Source organism: Pollachius pollachius (assembly GCF_949987615.1).
Source record: "Pollachius pollachius genome assembly, chromosome: 19".
Lineage (NCBI taxonomy): Eukaryota > Metazoa > Chordata > Actinopteri > Gadiformes > Gadidae > Pollachius > Pollachius pollachius.
Window position 1 is genome coordinate 11,904,107 of NC_136952.1, and position 16,770 is coordinate 11,920,876.

General features: G+C 48.6%; 1 protein-coding gene across 1 annotated transcript in view; it reads right to left on the bottom strand.

Moving 5' to 3' along the window:
* Positions 1–206: 206 nt before the first annotated feature.
* Positions 207–16,770, bottom strand: part of grid2ipb (glutamate receptor, ionotropic, delta 2 (Grid2) interacting protein, b) — a gene marked incomplete at its 5' end in the record, with an annotated part of 39,271 nt that continues 22,707 nt past the window's right edge. Inside the window, 18 exon segments of the mRNA XM_079757040.1 lie at positions 207–1,630; positions 2,091–2,255; positions 2,839–2,957; positions 3,221–3,350; positions 3,587–3,673; positions 4,055–4,210; positions 5,155–5,351; positions 5,818–5,895; positions 6,509–6,596; positions 6,893–7,042; positions 8,822–9,574; positions 10,698–10,742; positions 11,318–11,637; positions 12,166–12,268; positions 12,270–12,323; positions 12,829–12,914; positions 14,089–14,226; positions 15,472–15,623. Coding sequence (XP_079613166.1) covers positions 1,559–1,630; positions 2,091–2,255; positions 2,839–2,957; positions 3,221–3,350; positions 3,587–3,673; positions 4,055–4,210; positions 5,155–5,351; positions 5,818–5,895; positions 6,509–6,596; positions 6,893–7,042; positions 8,822–9,574; positions 10,698–10,742; positions 11,318–11,637; positions 12,166–12,268; positions 12,270–12,323; positions 12,829–12,914; positions 14,089–14,226; positions 15,472–15,623 — 2,893 coding nt within the window. The 3' untranslated portion in view covers positions 207–1,558.

Below are 16,770 nucleotides of genomic sequence, written 5' to 3' on the forward strand. Positions count from 1 at the left end.
CATGCATAGTATACTGCACTTTCCATTGAACAATTAACCCTGTTAATTACAGCTAGAGGTTTAGCGTGCGCAATGCGGTTGCGAAAACTCTAGTTAACATAACAGCAACCTTCTCGTTCAATCAGTAGTAAAAGTTAATCAAAACCTGCTTCGTTTGTGCTATTGTTTTTAGGCCCTTTTCCAAATAATGCGGAGACAATACGGTAAACATTAAACAGACTCTTTTTTATTTTAAAACAACTATAAAATTAAACTAAACAAGAGCAGATGTGCATTTTTTTTGTTAACATAAATTACAACACTGACTTCCACAACATGCAAATGACTTTGAAAAAAATAAACCAACGAAACACTGTAGTGCACTGTCCTGCAGCCAGCGTACACTCAAACACACGATCACAGGTACCTCTAAAGCCTGATTCAAGCTGTGCAATAACCAAACGCTTCAAGTGTGTGCTCACCGGAGTCTCAGCATAAATAGAGCATATCATCAAAAGAGAGACAGAGAATGCATAGCAAACTGTAGGAACGTTCAACGTCAATAACGCCAACATTAGAAAAACACCATAGCAACATCGCTACATCGTATGTGAGTCATTCAATCTTTGAAAATGGAGTCGTCAGAAAATATCTATTTACAGTCGTCATTTATTTTAGTGTCATTCCACCTGCGGCCCAGCTCTCCCAGCGGGAGTGCGTTTGTGAAACTAACGGTACGTCTATTGTAACAAGCCGGCAACATTGAACTAAGAAAACTTCTGGAACTTGTTTGTTTCAAACAACGGACGGCATTCATGTTGGCGATAACCCTGCACTGATATCGCATTTTTAAAAACCCTTAAATATCAGTCACTTTAATTTTGTAGAGATTTTTGCATATTGTTGTAGGCCTACATTATGTTTTCTACAACCAATATAATCAAATAGTCCTCTATAGGGGTCTGGAAGAGAGAGCACAACTGTATTTAACTGTAATCTGCCAAACCCTGGTATAGCCTGTTGCTATCTGCATAAGTACAATCAACTGGCATGTATCATATATCTATGTTATATATCAACCTTTTTAATCTATACAACTCTTGAACAGGTTCAGATAGAAAATATATATTTCTTTTTTTTCTTTTTTTTAACTGTATAATCATACATAAAACAAAGTAATAATTGTATATTTAGACCACTCGTTGCTATAACCTATGTCTCTGTCACTGCTTCCCAACAGGCACCCAGACGGTGCGTTGAAAGCAGTGCAGTCAGCACCCAGGTACCCAGAATCTCTACACAGTGATGCACATCAATGTAGAACTGGCCCCTTGGTTTTCTCCTAAATGGTCACTCTTTTGACCTTTGACCTGAAACTTCCCTTCTCTCTAAACAGGGCGGCTTAGGAGTTCTAGCTAGCGGTGTGGGGGTGTCCGGGTGTGGGGGTGTCTGAGCCCTGGCAGTGGAGGTGGTGTGATCCGGGTGTCATCTTGGCACTTTGGTTGAAGAGAGCAAAGTGAGAGGGGGGAATTTACGGGCGTCGCCGTCGACATGGCGTCGGGGGGATCAGGGGGGGTTCCTACCACGCCAGAGGGGAGACCAGCCGGGGACTGCGGGGGTTCTCGGACGCCTTGGTCTCGCCCAGGGCTCGCTGTGAAGCGCACACACACACACACACACACACACACACACACACACACACACACACACACACACACACACACACACACACACACACACACACACACACACACACACACACAAACGCACCCACACGTAAACACACACACACAAACGCACCCACACGTAAACACACACACGTAAACGCACCCACACGTAAACACACACAAACGCACACACACGCTAACAAAAACACACACCCTGTACTGAACGTGCTCTAATCGAGTTGGAATATCCTGTTAGGAATAAAGGTCTAAATCACTTCACTTAATATTAGGGCTTCAGTGGTTAATGCTAAGAGTGTTCCAGATGCTACTGTAGCAGGTTAACATGGAGGGGACCATTGTTCATTTAGGGAGGACAAAGCACCGCTGGTAACATCTTACCCTGGTGGCTTTTTGTAACCCAATATAAAAGAGTGACCGTCTCACCTCAAACTTGGACATGAACTCGGTGAAGATGCCGAAGAAGACCTCGGTGCTGGTTGCCTTGCTCTCCTCCCCGAAGTAGGAGGCCACCTTGGAGAACTCCTCCATGGCGCGGTTCTGCAGCGCGTCCAGGGACTGCACCGCAGGGTGGCTGTTCTCCAGGAAGCTCTGGGGGCCCGGGGTCAAGGGTCAAACTGTTGGGTCCCGAGTGTGTTTGGGTGTTATGCATTGTAAACAGTAAAGTCAAATGTTGTTTCACTTTAGAGTTGTTGTTCTGTTTATTAGTGTATGTATTAGGGGTGTGCATCTCTCCTTTATAGGACGATCCGATACGTATCTAGATACATACGCTACGATACGATTCAGGGACAATCCATTTTAATATGGAACGATTCGATGCGTTTCGATTCAATGTTCTAACGATCTGGTGTGAATGGTAACGGTTAATGAGATACATACAATCCGATAGATACAGTTAATACTCGTTTAATTTTAACACAAAAGAAATATATTTTTCAACCAATGAGATTTCTCTGAAAATATTTATATTTTGACCAATCAGATCACTCCCAAAAAGTTTTGTTTAGACAGATCCGATCGCTCTAAAAAATTTAAAAAAATTAGATCGATTTAAATGTTCTTTGTTTTTTTTTGAGCGATCTGATTGGTCGAAATAAGTAATCTATTTCGAGCGATCAGATCTCGAAACAGTTTCTAGTTTATCGAGGCACTACTTTGTCTGGAAGGATACACTCATGACAGAGGCGAAGTGGTCCTCGGAGGTGGCAGGGATCTTTGCGCAGGCGGTCCTTATGTCCTGTATGGTGGAGTGGAGGTCTACCAGCTCCGATGTGACCGCCCTCTGATTGACTGGACGGTGACAACAACAGCAACAACAGTAGCACTAGTTAGTGGGTTCCAGTAATTCAGTTCAATAACAGAGCCTGGCTAGGACAGGACTGAGACCTGACTAACTATGAGGATTTCACTTCCCTCTCCTTTGACATCCAACACAAACTAAAACAAAATTATTAAAAAATAAACTTTCCATATATAAAACAGATCACCAGGGAATCTGAACACAGTGTCCCTGCATATTAATCAGCCACCTGCTGGCTGTATTAGTGCTGTACCTTTGGCTGCCAGAGGCACTGTTGTGAGGTCTCTGTCAAAGTTGAGCAGTTCTGGAAAGTGTTCGCAGAGAGATTTGGCCAGGATGTGAAGAAATGTAGATTTACCGTCCACCGTCTTGGTCGTACTCAGCTGGAAGAGGAAAGAGGTCGGTGCTATTACTGCAAGTTCATCGAGGAGACTTCTATACAGAGTGACCTCTGGATCCAGGTACATGCAGATAGATGGGTTATCTGTCTTGCAAATGGATCACTACAGGTACGGCTGTGGACATCTGGCAGTCCGACAGCTTAGCACACATGTTTTTTTTTCTAAAATGATCTGATATTTCTCCAGTACACAGCAGCTCTAACAGGCGTCCAGGGTACCTCTGTGAGGAAGATGATCTTGAAGCCTGTGGTACGGCTGTTCTTGGGCTGGCCATTGTTCAGGTAGTTCCCCATCGCCAGCACAAACTGGGTTCGGACACAGCACCAGAACGTCACTCACACATTCACAGGATTAGTTGCGCTTGAGTAAAGAAGAAGGAAATTGTTTCGTAACTTGTAGGCTTTATCGATTCCTTCGCTGTATGAAATGCAGGTATTGAACCAAAGAATTATTATTATTAAATACGATAACCCTTCTTAACCCCTGAGTGGAAATATGGGTATTACAGCAGAAGTACATAACAGTTAAAGTTATAAGACCTACAAAGTACGATTGATAAAAAGAGTAAAGATGCATGCGTAAAAAAAGAAATGATAGTGTTGGCTGAAGAAATTGTTTTGAGATCTGCTAGCAGCGTGACTAAAACCACACGACACACACTTCCCGTTTCTGGCTCCTGGTCCTACCTCCAGGATCTTGGCCAGCTTCTTGCTGGTCCTCAGCTCAGTGGAAGCCTTGTATATGTACTCATAGGCCACCTTGATCTCCTCAGTCTTTTCCGCTAGGGTGGTCTTAAAGTGGAGGCTCCGCAGGCGCGTCTTGTACTCTGGCACCATCAACATCTGGACGACACGTTCACAACCCGTTGGAAACAATTGATCCTCTCTGTTTTCCTTTTGATATATTGAGTTTGAGAATTGGCTGAGGCCCGTTCAGCAATCAGGCCTTTCACAGATGTATTTTACGGCTGTTCTAACGTAGAAAATGTGAATCAAACGTTTTTTTAAGTTCCAGATGGGATCAATCCGTTATTGAGTGTTAATAGTCCTGACAACCAGAGCTCCATGTCCTTCAATAACCCACACCTGTCCCTGGTTAATGTTCGAATCCAAACTAAATATAAGGTTAGAAATGTCGTTGGTCAAAAACCACGCTTTCCAGATGGTAAAAACAAAGCCAAAACAACGTCTTCATTAGCCTGGTCTACGGTATGCTTACATTGCTTTACGATCTGACACTACTATAATTCTCGAGTCATCACAAAATGGCAATTGTATCAGCAACAAAATTCCCATGACGCAATGTTGGCGAACAAGCCCTAAAATCACCCATCATTGGCCTTCTTTGTCCACCAGGAGGGTGGGACACTGGTGCACTTTTATTAACAAGGCCATGCATGGGCTACTGCCCTCCTACATCTGCAATCTAATCACACAGAGAAGTGTTGATTCTTACGGTTTGCGTTCAAATGATCAGTTGTTGCTGTCTATTCCATTTGCCCGCAGAGAAGTGGGAAAAAGGGCTTTCATCTCCTCTGCTCCTTCTACATGGAGCATGCTGCAAAACACTGGAGAATAACTGAACTCATTTCTTTGAATGCTTTTAAATCCAGGCTGAGAGCACTTGAGACGACCTCCTTTACTTTTTTTATCATTTGAATTGCCGTCTGCATGTTGTAACTGTAACTTTTGCTGCCTTTTTTTCTGGCTCTTGGCCAGCACTCCCTTGAAAAACAGCTTTTTTAATCTCAACGGTTTCCTTTCCTGGTTAAATAAAAAAAATGAACCTGGAAGATGAACTGGTCGGGCTCGCTGAGCTTGGTGGGGTCCTGGTCGAACTGCCGGTAGCGCTTCACCTCCTCCTCGTCGGGCGCGTACAGCAGCAGCTGCTTGATGTGGGCGGGCTCCAGACGCTCGGTGGTGACCGTCATCAGCACCTGCCGGAGCTCGGCTGGGGACAGTTTCAGGTGGGCAATCAGGATGGCTGGGGGGGGGGGGGGGGGGGGGATGGAGGAAGGACGGGGTTGGGGTTACAGTTATAGAGGTTCCAGGTGGAAAGGGGGGGCATGTGTGGAGGAAGGAGGGGTGGTGTTTTGGGGGGGGGGAGGACAAGCGAGGAGGAAGGAGGGGTGATGTTTAGGTTACAGTTATAGAGGTTCACGGTGAGAGGGGAAGGGGGGGTTAACATGATTGAAGGCTGATAGAGAGGCATGGGCTGTGGCCGGATTGGGTTTTTAGACCAAACCTGGATTCTTATGTGGCGGTTGTGTTTAATAATTACAATTTGAAAATTCAATCAAACTAACGATTCATCAAGGGATACTTTGCTTTTTAACAGCGCTGGCATTTTGAGGCTTGCGGATTGACCTCGGGTCTGACAAACTGGGGCCTTTGAGAGGTTGCAGGCCGTCCCACAGACCTCCACCCCCCACCTCCAGCTGGCTACTCACAGGCATTGTAGGCCTTCTTATGGGACAGGATCTCCACCACGTCCTTCTTTTTAAAGTTCTCAGGCAGGAAGGTGGGCTCTGGGGGGGACACTGATACATTCAATAACACGGTAAGGTTACGTTCTCCAGGCACCGAGAGAGGACACTACACACACAGACACACAGAGACACACACACACACAGCCACACACACAAGCACACACGCACACACACACACTCACACACACACACAGACACACAGATACAAACAAACAGACACAAACACACTCTAGAGGTAAAGCAGGTTGTGAAAGGTCAACGGAATGGAACCTTTGTGTAAAGCTCTGTCATTGCACACACAATATATCTGCCTCTAATTATATAGGATTTGTTTTTCAAAATAAAAGCCCTGTCGCCTTTTTTCCTCAATGACAGAGCTTTGCAGTGGAGGAGGTATAGGAGGAGGAGGAGCAGGAGGAGGTGGTGCCTCATGGAGAATGGATTTGATCAGGAGGCCAAGGCTGCTTAATGAAGAACATGGAGACTCTGGAGGTAACAAGACAACATCAATTACAAGGACATTTTCCAACCACAAACACTGGTCAGATCTATGAAGGACTCTATGCACCATACAAGACCTCAGGGGTCATTTGATGTAACGATGATGGTGATGATGGTGGCGATGATAATGCAGGGGGCCTACTGAACCTACTGGATCTGCGCTGAGTCCCAAAGTGCAGCTCCAGGTCCAAGTACTTCACCATGTCACTCAGCTTGTCGTAGTCTGAGTCCTCTCCAAGCTTCACGGGAAAAAATAACAAACAGGACACTAACGTAACATTGCATGTTGAGTGTTCTAATTGTATGCACAAGGGGCCTGCCGGCTGGTTTGAATCTGTGCCATTACCAGTGTGAGCCACAAGGAACATAAAAAATGCAAGAACCGCCATTTCACAATAGCAAGTGCTGTCTTTGCATATATATATTTTTATTATTCCAAAACAGGGTTCAAAACAATATGTGAGTTTGTGTATATATTTGTGTGTGTTTTGACTTGTGTGTGTGTGTGTGTGTGCACGGTGACATCAGACCCCACCTGTCCCCAGATGGTGCCCTCAGACTTCTCCACCTGCTCCCAGCGCAGCCTTTTGACGCTCATGTGGTTGGACTCTGAGGGGGTGGGGCTGGCCCTGGGCAGGGGCGGGGGCTCGCAGGGGGGCAGGGGGGGGGCTGGGGGAGGGGCTACCTGGGGGGAGAACAGCAGCAAGCTCAACCTCACCATGAACTTAAACATAGATCGTCATCAGCATCATCATTATAAATACTATCATCCCCATCATCATCATCATCACCACCAACCCCCACATCACTATTATCATCTTCACCATCATCATCATCACCAACCCCCACATCACTATTATCATCTTCACCATCATCACCATCATCTCATCATCATCACCAACCCCCACATCACTATTATCATCTTCACCATCATCACCATCATCTCATCATCATCACCAACCCCCACATCACTATTATCATCTTCAACATCATCACCATCATCTCATCATCATCACCAACCCCCACATCACTATTATCATCTTCACCATCATCACCATCATCTCATCATCATCACCAACCCCCACATCACTATTATCATCTTCAACATCATCACCATCATCTCATCATCATCATCACCAACCCCCACATCACTATTATCATCTTCACCATCATCACCATCATCTCATCATCATCACCAACCCCCACATCACTATTATCATCTTCACCATCATCACCATCATCTCATCATCATCACCAACCCCCACATCACTATTATCATCTTCACCATCATCTCATCATCATCATCACCAACCCCCACATCACTATTATCATCTCACCATCATCTCATCATCATCACCAACCCCCACATCACTATTATCATCTTCACCATCATCTCATCATCATCACCAACCCCCACATCACTATTATCATCTTCACCATCATCACCATCATCATCATCATCACCACCAACCCCCACATCACTATTATCATCTTCAACATCATCACCATCATCTCATCATCATCATCACCAACCCCCACATCACTATTATCATCTTCAACATCATCACCATCATCTCATCATCATCACCAACCCCCACATCACTATTATCATCTTCACCATCATCACCATCATCTCATCATCATCACCAACCCCCACATCACTATTATCATCTTCACCATCATCACCATCATCTCATCATCATCACCAACCCCCACATCACTATTATCATCTTCACCATCATCTCATCATCATCATCACCAACCCCCACATCACTATTATCATCTCACCATCATCTCATCATCATCACCAACCCCCACATCACTATTATCATCTTCACCATCATCACCATCATCTCATCATCATCATCATTATCACTATCATCACCGCTATCATCACCCTCATCACTATCATCCTCCTCAGTATCATCATCATCAACACTATCATCACCGCTATCATCCCCCTCATCACTATCATCCTCTTCAGTATCATCACCATTAAACCCATCATCTTCATCATTATCACTATCGCCACCTTCACCATCACCACTTTCAGAGCAGCATCACGAGAGGCCAGGGGAAAGCAGGTTTGAGAACCGCCTGAACACTGAGCAATCTGTTCAGCATCTTCTAATCTGCGTATCATCCAAATAGAAACAGTACACTTTTGCACCTCTGTTACTATGGCATCGCTTCCCACTCTGCCGTTGCAAAAACGCTGCATAATTGACAGCCCTGTATATGTGAACCTCAATGCCCGGGTTCATTTAAACGACAGCGGCTACACGTCGGGTTGAAAATCGGCCTTTTTCCTGTAATGTTGAATCAAACGTAACATGCGTTCCCTACTTGGACTATCCTTATTATTTACAACACATCCATGTTACGATAGGGATTCTATAGGGGGAAAATGTGAATTAAAAAGGTTGATATACACGACAGCGCATCATTATAAGAGTGAACTCACCCTGGGTGGGGGCAGCTCCATCAGGGGGGCGTCGTAGCTCTTGTGGGTGAGCAGGGCGGTGCGGGTGGTGCGGGCGGTGGCAGGGCTGCGGCCCAGAGAGTGGCTCTGGGTGTGGGCGGCCTCCTGGGCCGAGGGCGGCAGGGGCCCCTGGTAGCTGTGCTGGTGGTGCAGCTGGTGGTGCCGCTGCAGCACCAGGTGGCTGGGGCGCAGCACCTGGGGCGAGGGCTGGGGCGAGGGCTGCCTCAGGGGCTGGGGCGTGCTGATCTGCCGGGGCAGGTGGGGGGTCCGGGAGGACGGCTGGGACCGCCGGCCCGCCAGCGTCTGGGTCCCCGAGCGCGGGATCCGGGCGAAGGTGCCCTGGAACCGCTGGGGGTCGTGGGTCAAGCCCGCCGCCGGCGCCTCCTCCCTGGGGGGCGGGGCCTGGTGGGGCCGGGGCCGTCCCGACAGCAGCAGCCTCGGGGGGGGCGGCGGCGGCGGGATGATGGGGTGCTGGGGGTGGAAGGCCATGCGGGCGCGGGGGATGCGCTCCGGGGAGAAGCGCACGGTCGGCTGCGGGTCGGTGAACTGGAAGGGCGGCGGGATGGGGGACGCGAAGGAGGGGGGCGGCGGGGGGCTCTGGGAGGGGGGCGGGGGGATGGGCTCGGAGCCCGAGGAGAAGGAGGTGACGTCGTCGCTGCTGCTGTGGCCGTCGCTGCCGTCGCTGCTCAGCTGGCGCGGCGCCAAGCACGGCTCCTGCTCCTCCTTGTAGCTCATCTGTACCGGGGGGGGAGGGACTTCCTGTCACACGCACACACTTCCTGGGCGTCGGGTTTACACTTACTGTACGTCTGCTTTGTACTACCTGTGTGTCCACATCACATCATCACATCTACTTACCAGTTCCTGCACAGCTGCACAACACTTCCTGTCTGTCTGATTCCCACTGAGTGTCTATCTGCATCTCTGCCCGTCTGTCTGATTCTTACTTCGTATACATCTACTTCCCGCCTCCTGTACAACTGCCTAACACTTCCTGTCTGTCTGATACCCACTTAGTGTCTATCTGCATCTCTTACTGTCTGTCTGATTCCCACTTAGTGTCTATCTGCATCACTTACTGTCTGTCTAATTCCCACTTAGTGTCTATCTGCATCACTTACTGTCTGTCTGATTCCCACTTAGTGTCGATATGCATCTCTTACTGTCTGTCTAATTGCTACCTCGTATACATCTTCTTCCCACTCCCTGTATGGCTGCCTCAGGACTCTTAAATGTCTGTTGAAGGTCTCTTTCCTATAAACCTGTCTCACAGAGTGCTCATCAAACTGATTCCACGAATGACCACAGCAGTAAGAAGTAACAGACTAATTGGGGAAGTCCACTGGTGAGAAATCTGCTTACTCCCAGACTTCCACCGCAAACTTTCCTCGGGTCTAACGAGACGCCCCGTCAGCTCTTTCTCTACCCCCCCCCCGTCTACTGCAACTCTCCTGACATCCTGGTGGTGTCACTGAGATATACAGCTCTAATAACAAGCTGCCGTTTTAATGGCTGCGCTGTAGCCACTGATAGTCCATCATCCCTGGGGTTGAAGTGTGCTTCGCTACGGTCTCATCGCTAAGGTGTCCTGAGTCTAAAATATCAGGCGTGGACCTCACTTACCTTGAAGCTAAGTCACTTTATTACTTTATTACTCCTAAATTTGTTTCTTATACATTTGTAATATTTTTGTAAGAAATATGTTACAGCTATGGTTCAATTAGGAATACAAATAAGTACAGCTTACATTACTTAATCACAATTAGATACAATCAGAGGATATTTATTAGTGTAGATTGGTTATTATAGTTGATGATATATAACTATTACTGTTATTATTATTTATTGTTTTACTTACAGGCCCATCTCTTCTTCTGAAACCATGACAACCACCTTGAAATATCTGTTCATGTGACACAAGTGTTCATCGTAGTGTACATTAGCATGGCATCTACCGTCACGTGAAGCACCACAACTTAAAGATAGAACGCATCAAAATAATCAAATGATTAGTAACATGAAATACACACTGATAACAATCTGATCATTATCTGTTATATACAAAAAGTCACAAACAATTTCGTGCAAACTCCAATCACAACAGAATATGGCAATAGTGCTAGTACATCGCCTCCATTTTGGAAGCGTAGGAGCAAGGGTTTATTTTTTGTGATTAACCGTCAAATGACTTATGACTTATGGGGAGCCATTGCTGTCTTTGAGACTGTCTATGAGAGACGTGTCAAAAACAACATTTTCTCTAGCCAAAGTTATAGTATATTTACGTTAGTTTACGATTGTCGCACTGCTACACCTCCCTTGAGTACTCTCAAAATGGCCGAATTAAGTGTCGACCATCAAAACATCCCATGATGCACTCTGACGTACAAGCCCTGCACCGCCCCAAAACAACATGTACCCCGGCACGACGAAACAACGCCCGTCATAGACACGCGCCCCCCCCGCGCCCCTCCTCACCTCCTCGTAGTCGTTGTCGGCGGGGGGGGGCGGGCCCTCGTCCACCAGGGTGACGCGGTGGCCCAGCTGCTCGCTCAGCGCGTCCAGGAACTTGTCGGTGTCGCGGCTGCGCGGCGGCCGGGAGAAGGTGAACAGCTTCTTGCGGCGTCCCGGCGGGCTGAGGCCCCCGCTGCTGCCGTTGGAGGGCTGGGGGGAGGCGGGAGGGCTCTCCAGGCTGACGTAGGGGTTGGACTCCTGGCTGCCCTGGTGGTACAGCTCGTACACGGGCGTGGGCAGGGGCTCCTTCCACGACAGGGACAGGCCCGACTTGGTGTGGCTCCCTGGGGGGAGAGTCGGGGGTGAGGCGGGAGTCCTGTTACCGGTGGCTCCCGGACAGGGACGCCACAGTCTCACTGTTGCATGCTGGGAGGTTACCTTTGACCTCTGGGTCGACAGCACGGCGGACAGAGACGTGGTCGCCATGGTGATACGCAAACCACTGTTCCCTATCAAGCCCCCTGCAGGAGTTTTTCTCTCCGAGGCGTTGCCATGGCTACAAGCCACAAGCCATATCGTAAATGTACACGTGTCTGGACATCTTTTGACGACTTATGGATCCAAGGTTTTGTTTGTGTGTGTGTGTGTACGCCTGCTAATGTGTCTCTGTTAATGTGTGTGTGTGTGTGTGCATATGATATTGTGCAACTTTGTAAATGTATGCATTTTTTTGTGTTGTGAATGTGTGCAGTTTTCTCTCATGTGCTCAGTGCTGTGTGTGTGTGTGTGTTTATGTGTGTGTGTTTATATGTGTGTCTATATGTATGTTTGCTCGTGTGCGTGTGTGTGCACGACAGCGGCTTGGTTGGTACCTGTCAGCGGGGGGAGGGTGAGGGGGGAGAGCGAGCGGCCTCGGTAGGGCTCGGCCTGGCCCCGCCCCTCAGGGCCTGGCGAGGGGGGGGGCGGCGTGCGGGGCCGAGGCGCTCTTGGCGGTGTACACGTGGCCCAGCTCCGTGTACAGGCCTGACATCTACGGGGGATGGAGGCGTGACCAGCGGGTTAGCATGGCGGCGGCTGGAAGCCTGACGCGCACAACATGGCCGCCGGGCTGCTGGGTGGGCCGTCACGCCGAGAGCAAACAACAAATGGTTGCTAACGGCGGCGAGAAAAATCGACAACGCCGCTCAATTGGCTTCAGTGTTTTGTATTTTAGCATTGGCATAAATGTGGACCTTGACGCTTAAAGCGGTTTTCACTGAAATTGTTGATTTGAAATGTTGGATTATATAAAAAAAAAAAAAGTGTTGTATCCAGAACAAACAGGCAGCCAGGAGGTGTTGAATCGCAGTAAAACATGAACGTAGATCAACAGACCTTGAAAAGGACACACAAACTCCAGAAAAGGACAAACAAAGCAAACACAACCCGCATGGTCGTTGATGAGGACGTCATCACCGACCATGCCGTCGGTGAACCCGTTGGGTTTCACGGGACGGGGGGGGGGCGAAGGGGGAGCAGAATGGACGGATACCCACGTTTTTCATGTCGGGGGACTCTGGGAACGAGGTCCCGTCTCCGCACTCTCTCTCCTCGGGGCTGTCGGGCGCTTCGACATGAATCCCTAAAGCACAAGAGGGCGTCAGCGGCGGGACTGGAGCACGTCGGCCCCGCCCTGTTCCCCTCCGGCCCCCTCCAGCCCCTGGCCCCCGCTGGAGGGAGGCCCAGAAGGAGAGGAGGAGGAGGAGGAGAAGGAGGAGGAGGGGCCGAACGGAGCAGGAGGTGCACAGCATGAATCAGCGCTCTTAAACACACGGTGGGGGGGCGATGGGGATAGTGAAAACAGGTGGGTCTCTCCGATGAGGCTCTATAGCTACAACGCTTCTATTCTTAACAGCGTGAGAATGCATCGGGGGGACACAAAAGCGTTGTAAGGTGTATGCGTGATGCAATGGGGTCAATACCGGCGCCACGCAGTGACATCGTTGTCCTCCATTGGCTGCTGAAAGCCAGCATGTTTGGCTGAATTCAAAAGACAGCAGAGCCGACCGTTGGTATTGCCTCTAAAACGCAGACAGCAGCTGTGTGTGGACATGGGTGCTAGTCTGCCTGTTTTCATACTCTTATGAAACACACTCCCGTGAACACGACGCACAATCCCACGCCTCTACATTCGATCTTTGCCTACGAGGATCCCGTAGGCACGCGGGAAGAGCAACCGAATAATCCCATCCACAGACGAATCGACCCCTGACCTCTTTGGGTCATGTGATTTCATCTCCATGAATTCATCTCCATAAATGCAATTCATCTCCATAAATTGCATTTAATCCTCACGGCGCGTCGCTTCCCTTCTGTGTTGTTGTTGACCTTGTTGTCGCTGGCGTCTGAAGGCCAAAGAGAGATCTGGTTCATGCTCAGTCCTACTTATTGCGGATAGGGTCCAGTTTAGGGACTCACAGACTCACAAGGTCTGGGTTCGAGAACTATTTTAGGATGAGCATCCCCGAGCGAGGTGCCTAACCCCTGACATGCTGTTTCTTAAGCATTTACTTAACAAATTACCCCAAAAATTGAATTTACAACGAAGTTGTTAAACCATGGTAATATTATTAATATCCCATTGTGCCCTAAAACAGGTTTGTGAGCACGATAGGATATTAAAAACACACACAATTGGTACACCTTGCGCCCCCCCACCCCCGTATTGTCCCCTGTATGTGGCCAATGCCGTGACCTCCCCCTGCTGACAGCGGGCGGGGGGCCGGTGTGTGACAGAGTCCTGCGGTGGGCCGTACCCATCCCCAGGTGGGTCCCGATGATGCAGTCGTCGGAGCTCCTCTCCTGCATGCTGCTGCGGTACGACGTGCTGCGCACACGCACAGAGCTGCTCCTGCGGTGGTGCTCCGTCACCACAGGCTCAGGCTCCACCGCCGCTACACACACACACACACACACACACACACACACACACACACACACACACACATACAGACACACACACACACACACACACACACACACACACACAGCCACACACACATACAGACACACACACCCACACACATATACAGACACACACACACACACACACACACACACACATATACAGACACACACACACACACACAGACACACACACACATACATATACACACACACACACGCACACAGCCTCACGAACGCAAGCACGCAAGCACGCATGCAAGCACACACACACACAAACATATTCAGACATGAGCGCATGTAGAACACATGCATATAGACATTCACAAGCCCAATGCATGTATGCATGCATGCACAAATTGGTCATGCACACATCCAGGCACACACAAACACACAAAGGATCACTTTACTTTTTTTATGCTTAATATATACACATATGCAGTTGCCTCCAGATATCATTGGGAATACAGATGTACATTTCATCGAATGTCGGCCAAACGGTCATTAACGTTTTCCAGGATCTCCCTAATGCAATGTGTGATCAAGCACGCCAGTTTAGAGTGCATATGGTCTCGCTCTAGGCTCTCATCCCTTTACTGCTCCCTCACTCCTCTCTTCTCTCCTCACTTAATTACTCCTCTCCCCTCAATGTCCCCCTCCCCTCCTCTCCTTACCACTTTCCTTTCCTCTCCTCACTCACTCCTCTCTCCTCTCCTCACTCACTCCTCTCTTCTCTCCTCACTCACTCCTCTCTTCTCTCCTCTCCTCACTCAGTCCTTGGCTCTCCTACGCCACTCCCCTGCTCTCCTCCCCTCTCCTTCCTCACTCCTGTCCTACGCCACTCCCCTGCTCTCCTCCCCTCTCCTTCCTCACTCCTCTCCTCCCGCCCTCCCCTGCTCTCCTCCTCTTTTCGGTTCTCCTCCACTTTACTCTCCTGCCATCTCCTCCCTCACTCCTCTCATATCCTCACCTCACCTGCCCTCCCTCTGTTTCCTCCACTTGTTTCCCGTCCCCTTGTCTCCTCCCACTCACCACCCCCTCTCCTCCCTTTCATCCTCTCCTCTTCACACTAAAGTAGACTGGACTCCACCTCAGATGTCCTTCCGCTGTCTACCTTCCAGTTAAACAAATAAATGGAGGAGCGTGCGGTTGGTAGCTCCCAGTCATGCTAGCGCATTAAACGCCGTTCACTCAAGCCAAACAAGACGACGTGCGGCCCTTACAGGTGGGCTGACCTGCGCTCTTGAAGCCCAGGAAGCGTGAGATCTTGCTCTGGCAGCGCTCCTGCTCCTCGTAGGTCAGCAGCTGGTAGATGAACTGCCAGATGAGCTGCTTGGCCGGGGTGTCCAGCACCGGGAACACGTCCACGATCAGGGTGTCCACGTTCCTGGAGGCGGGGGCCCGCGCATGGCATACAGACACACACACACACACACACACACACACACACGTATAGACAATCACATAGACAAACATATTGACACACACACATACACACATACATGTATAGACAAACACATAGACACACACACACACACATGGACAAACAAAATCACACATAGAAAGACAAACACCCACCCACACACATTAGCTCAACCCCCCCCACACACACACACACACACCCCCACAAACAAAAACAAATAGACGAACATACACACATAGACACAAGCACAAGCACACACACACACATGAATACCTTAAATGCATAAGCATACATTACATAATGTTTTAACATAGTATTTGAGCGTTTGAGTTGATTGGTATTCACCACCAGGGGTATGCTGTAGAGTCAACTCGGTCTCTCTGTTCTGAGACGTGACTGTCGTGGGAGTGGAGCACTAAACATGTACATTCAATGGACATGCTATTCAGCTGAATACTGGTCTCCAGCATTTGTTTGCACTGTAAGTAGACTGAGCCCACGTCCTTCCATTCTCTGCTGTTGTGCTTGATCCTTGGAGGATAAAGAAACCAACGGAATCGAGCCGCCAAAATGTGTTTGTGCGTGTGCGGCGCGGCATGGCGATTCCCTTTGGCATCCCTGCCTACCTCCTACATACAGCATACGTGGAAGTACTAATGACATACACTTAGACTGCTACCAGCATCTCTGCTCTAATGCAGTCAGTGCTTCAACCCTGCTTAACCTAACGATGGCTCAAGGTATACCAAACATTTATTTTGTACCCAATTCATTCAAATCAAAACTGTGTGTGGTTGACAGCTGGTTTAAGCAGCCTCATCTGGCCCGAGTCAGACTGATTGGATTGTGGGGCTGGGTAAGACTGCACACCTGACATGCATTGAGCAATCAATGAGCACAGGTTCAACTAGTTAAACAGTCACTGCACACTCTAAGCAAAGGATTTCCCAAACTTGTTCATGATGTAACCACCAGTGGGGGTACTTTGACCATGGAACCATCAAATATTCAGTGCAGTAAAATAAATAAAACATTGTCATTTTCATTGTCCAAGGAAAGACTCCATAGAATTGAGCATTAACATTTTCTTTTCTGTGCAACAGTCCCGTTT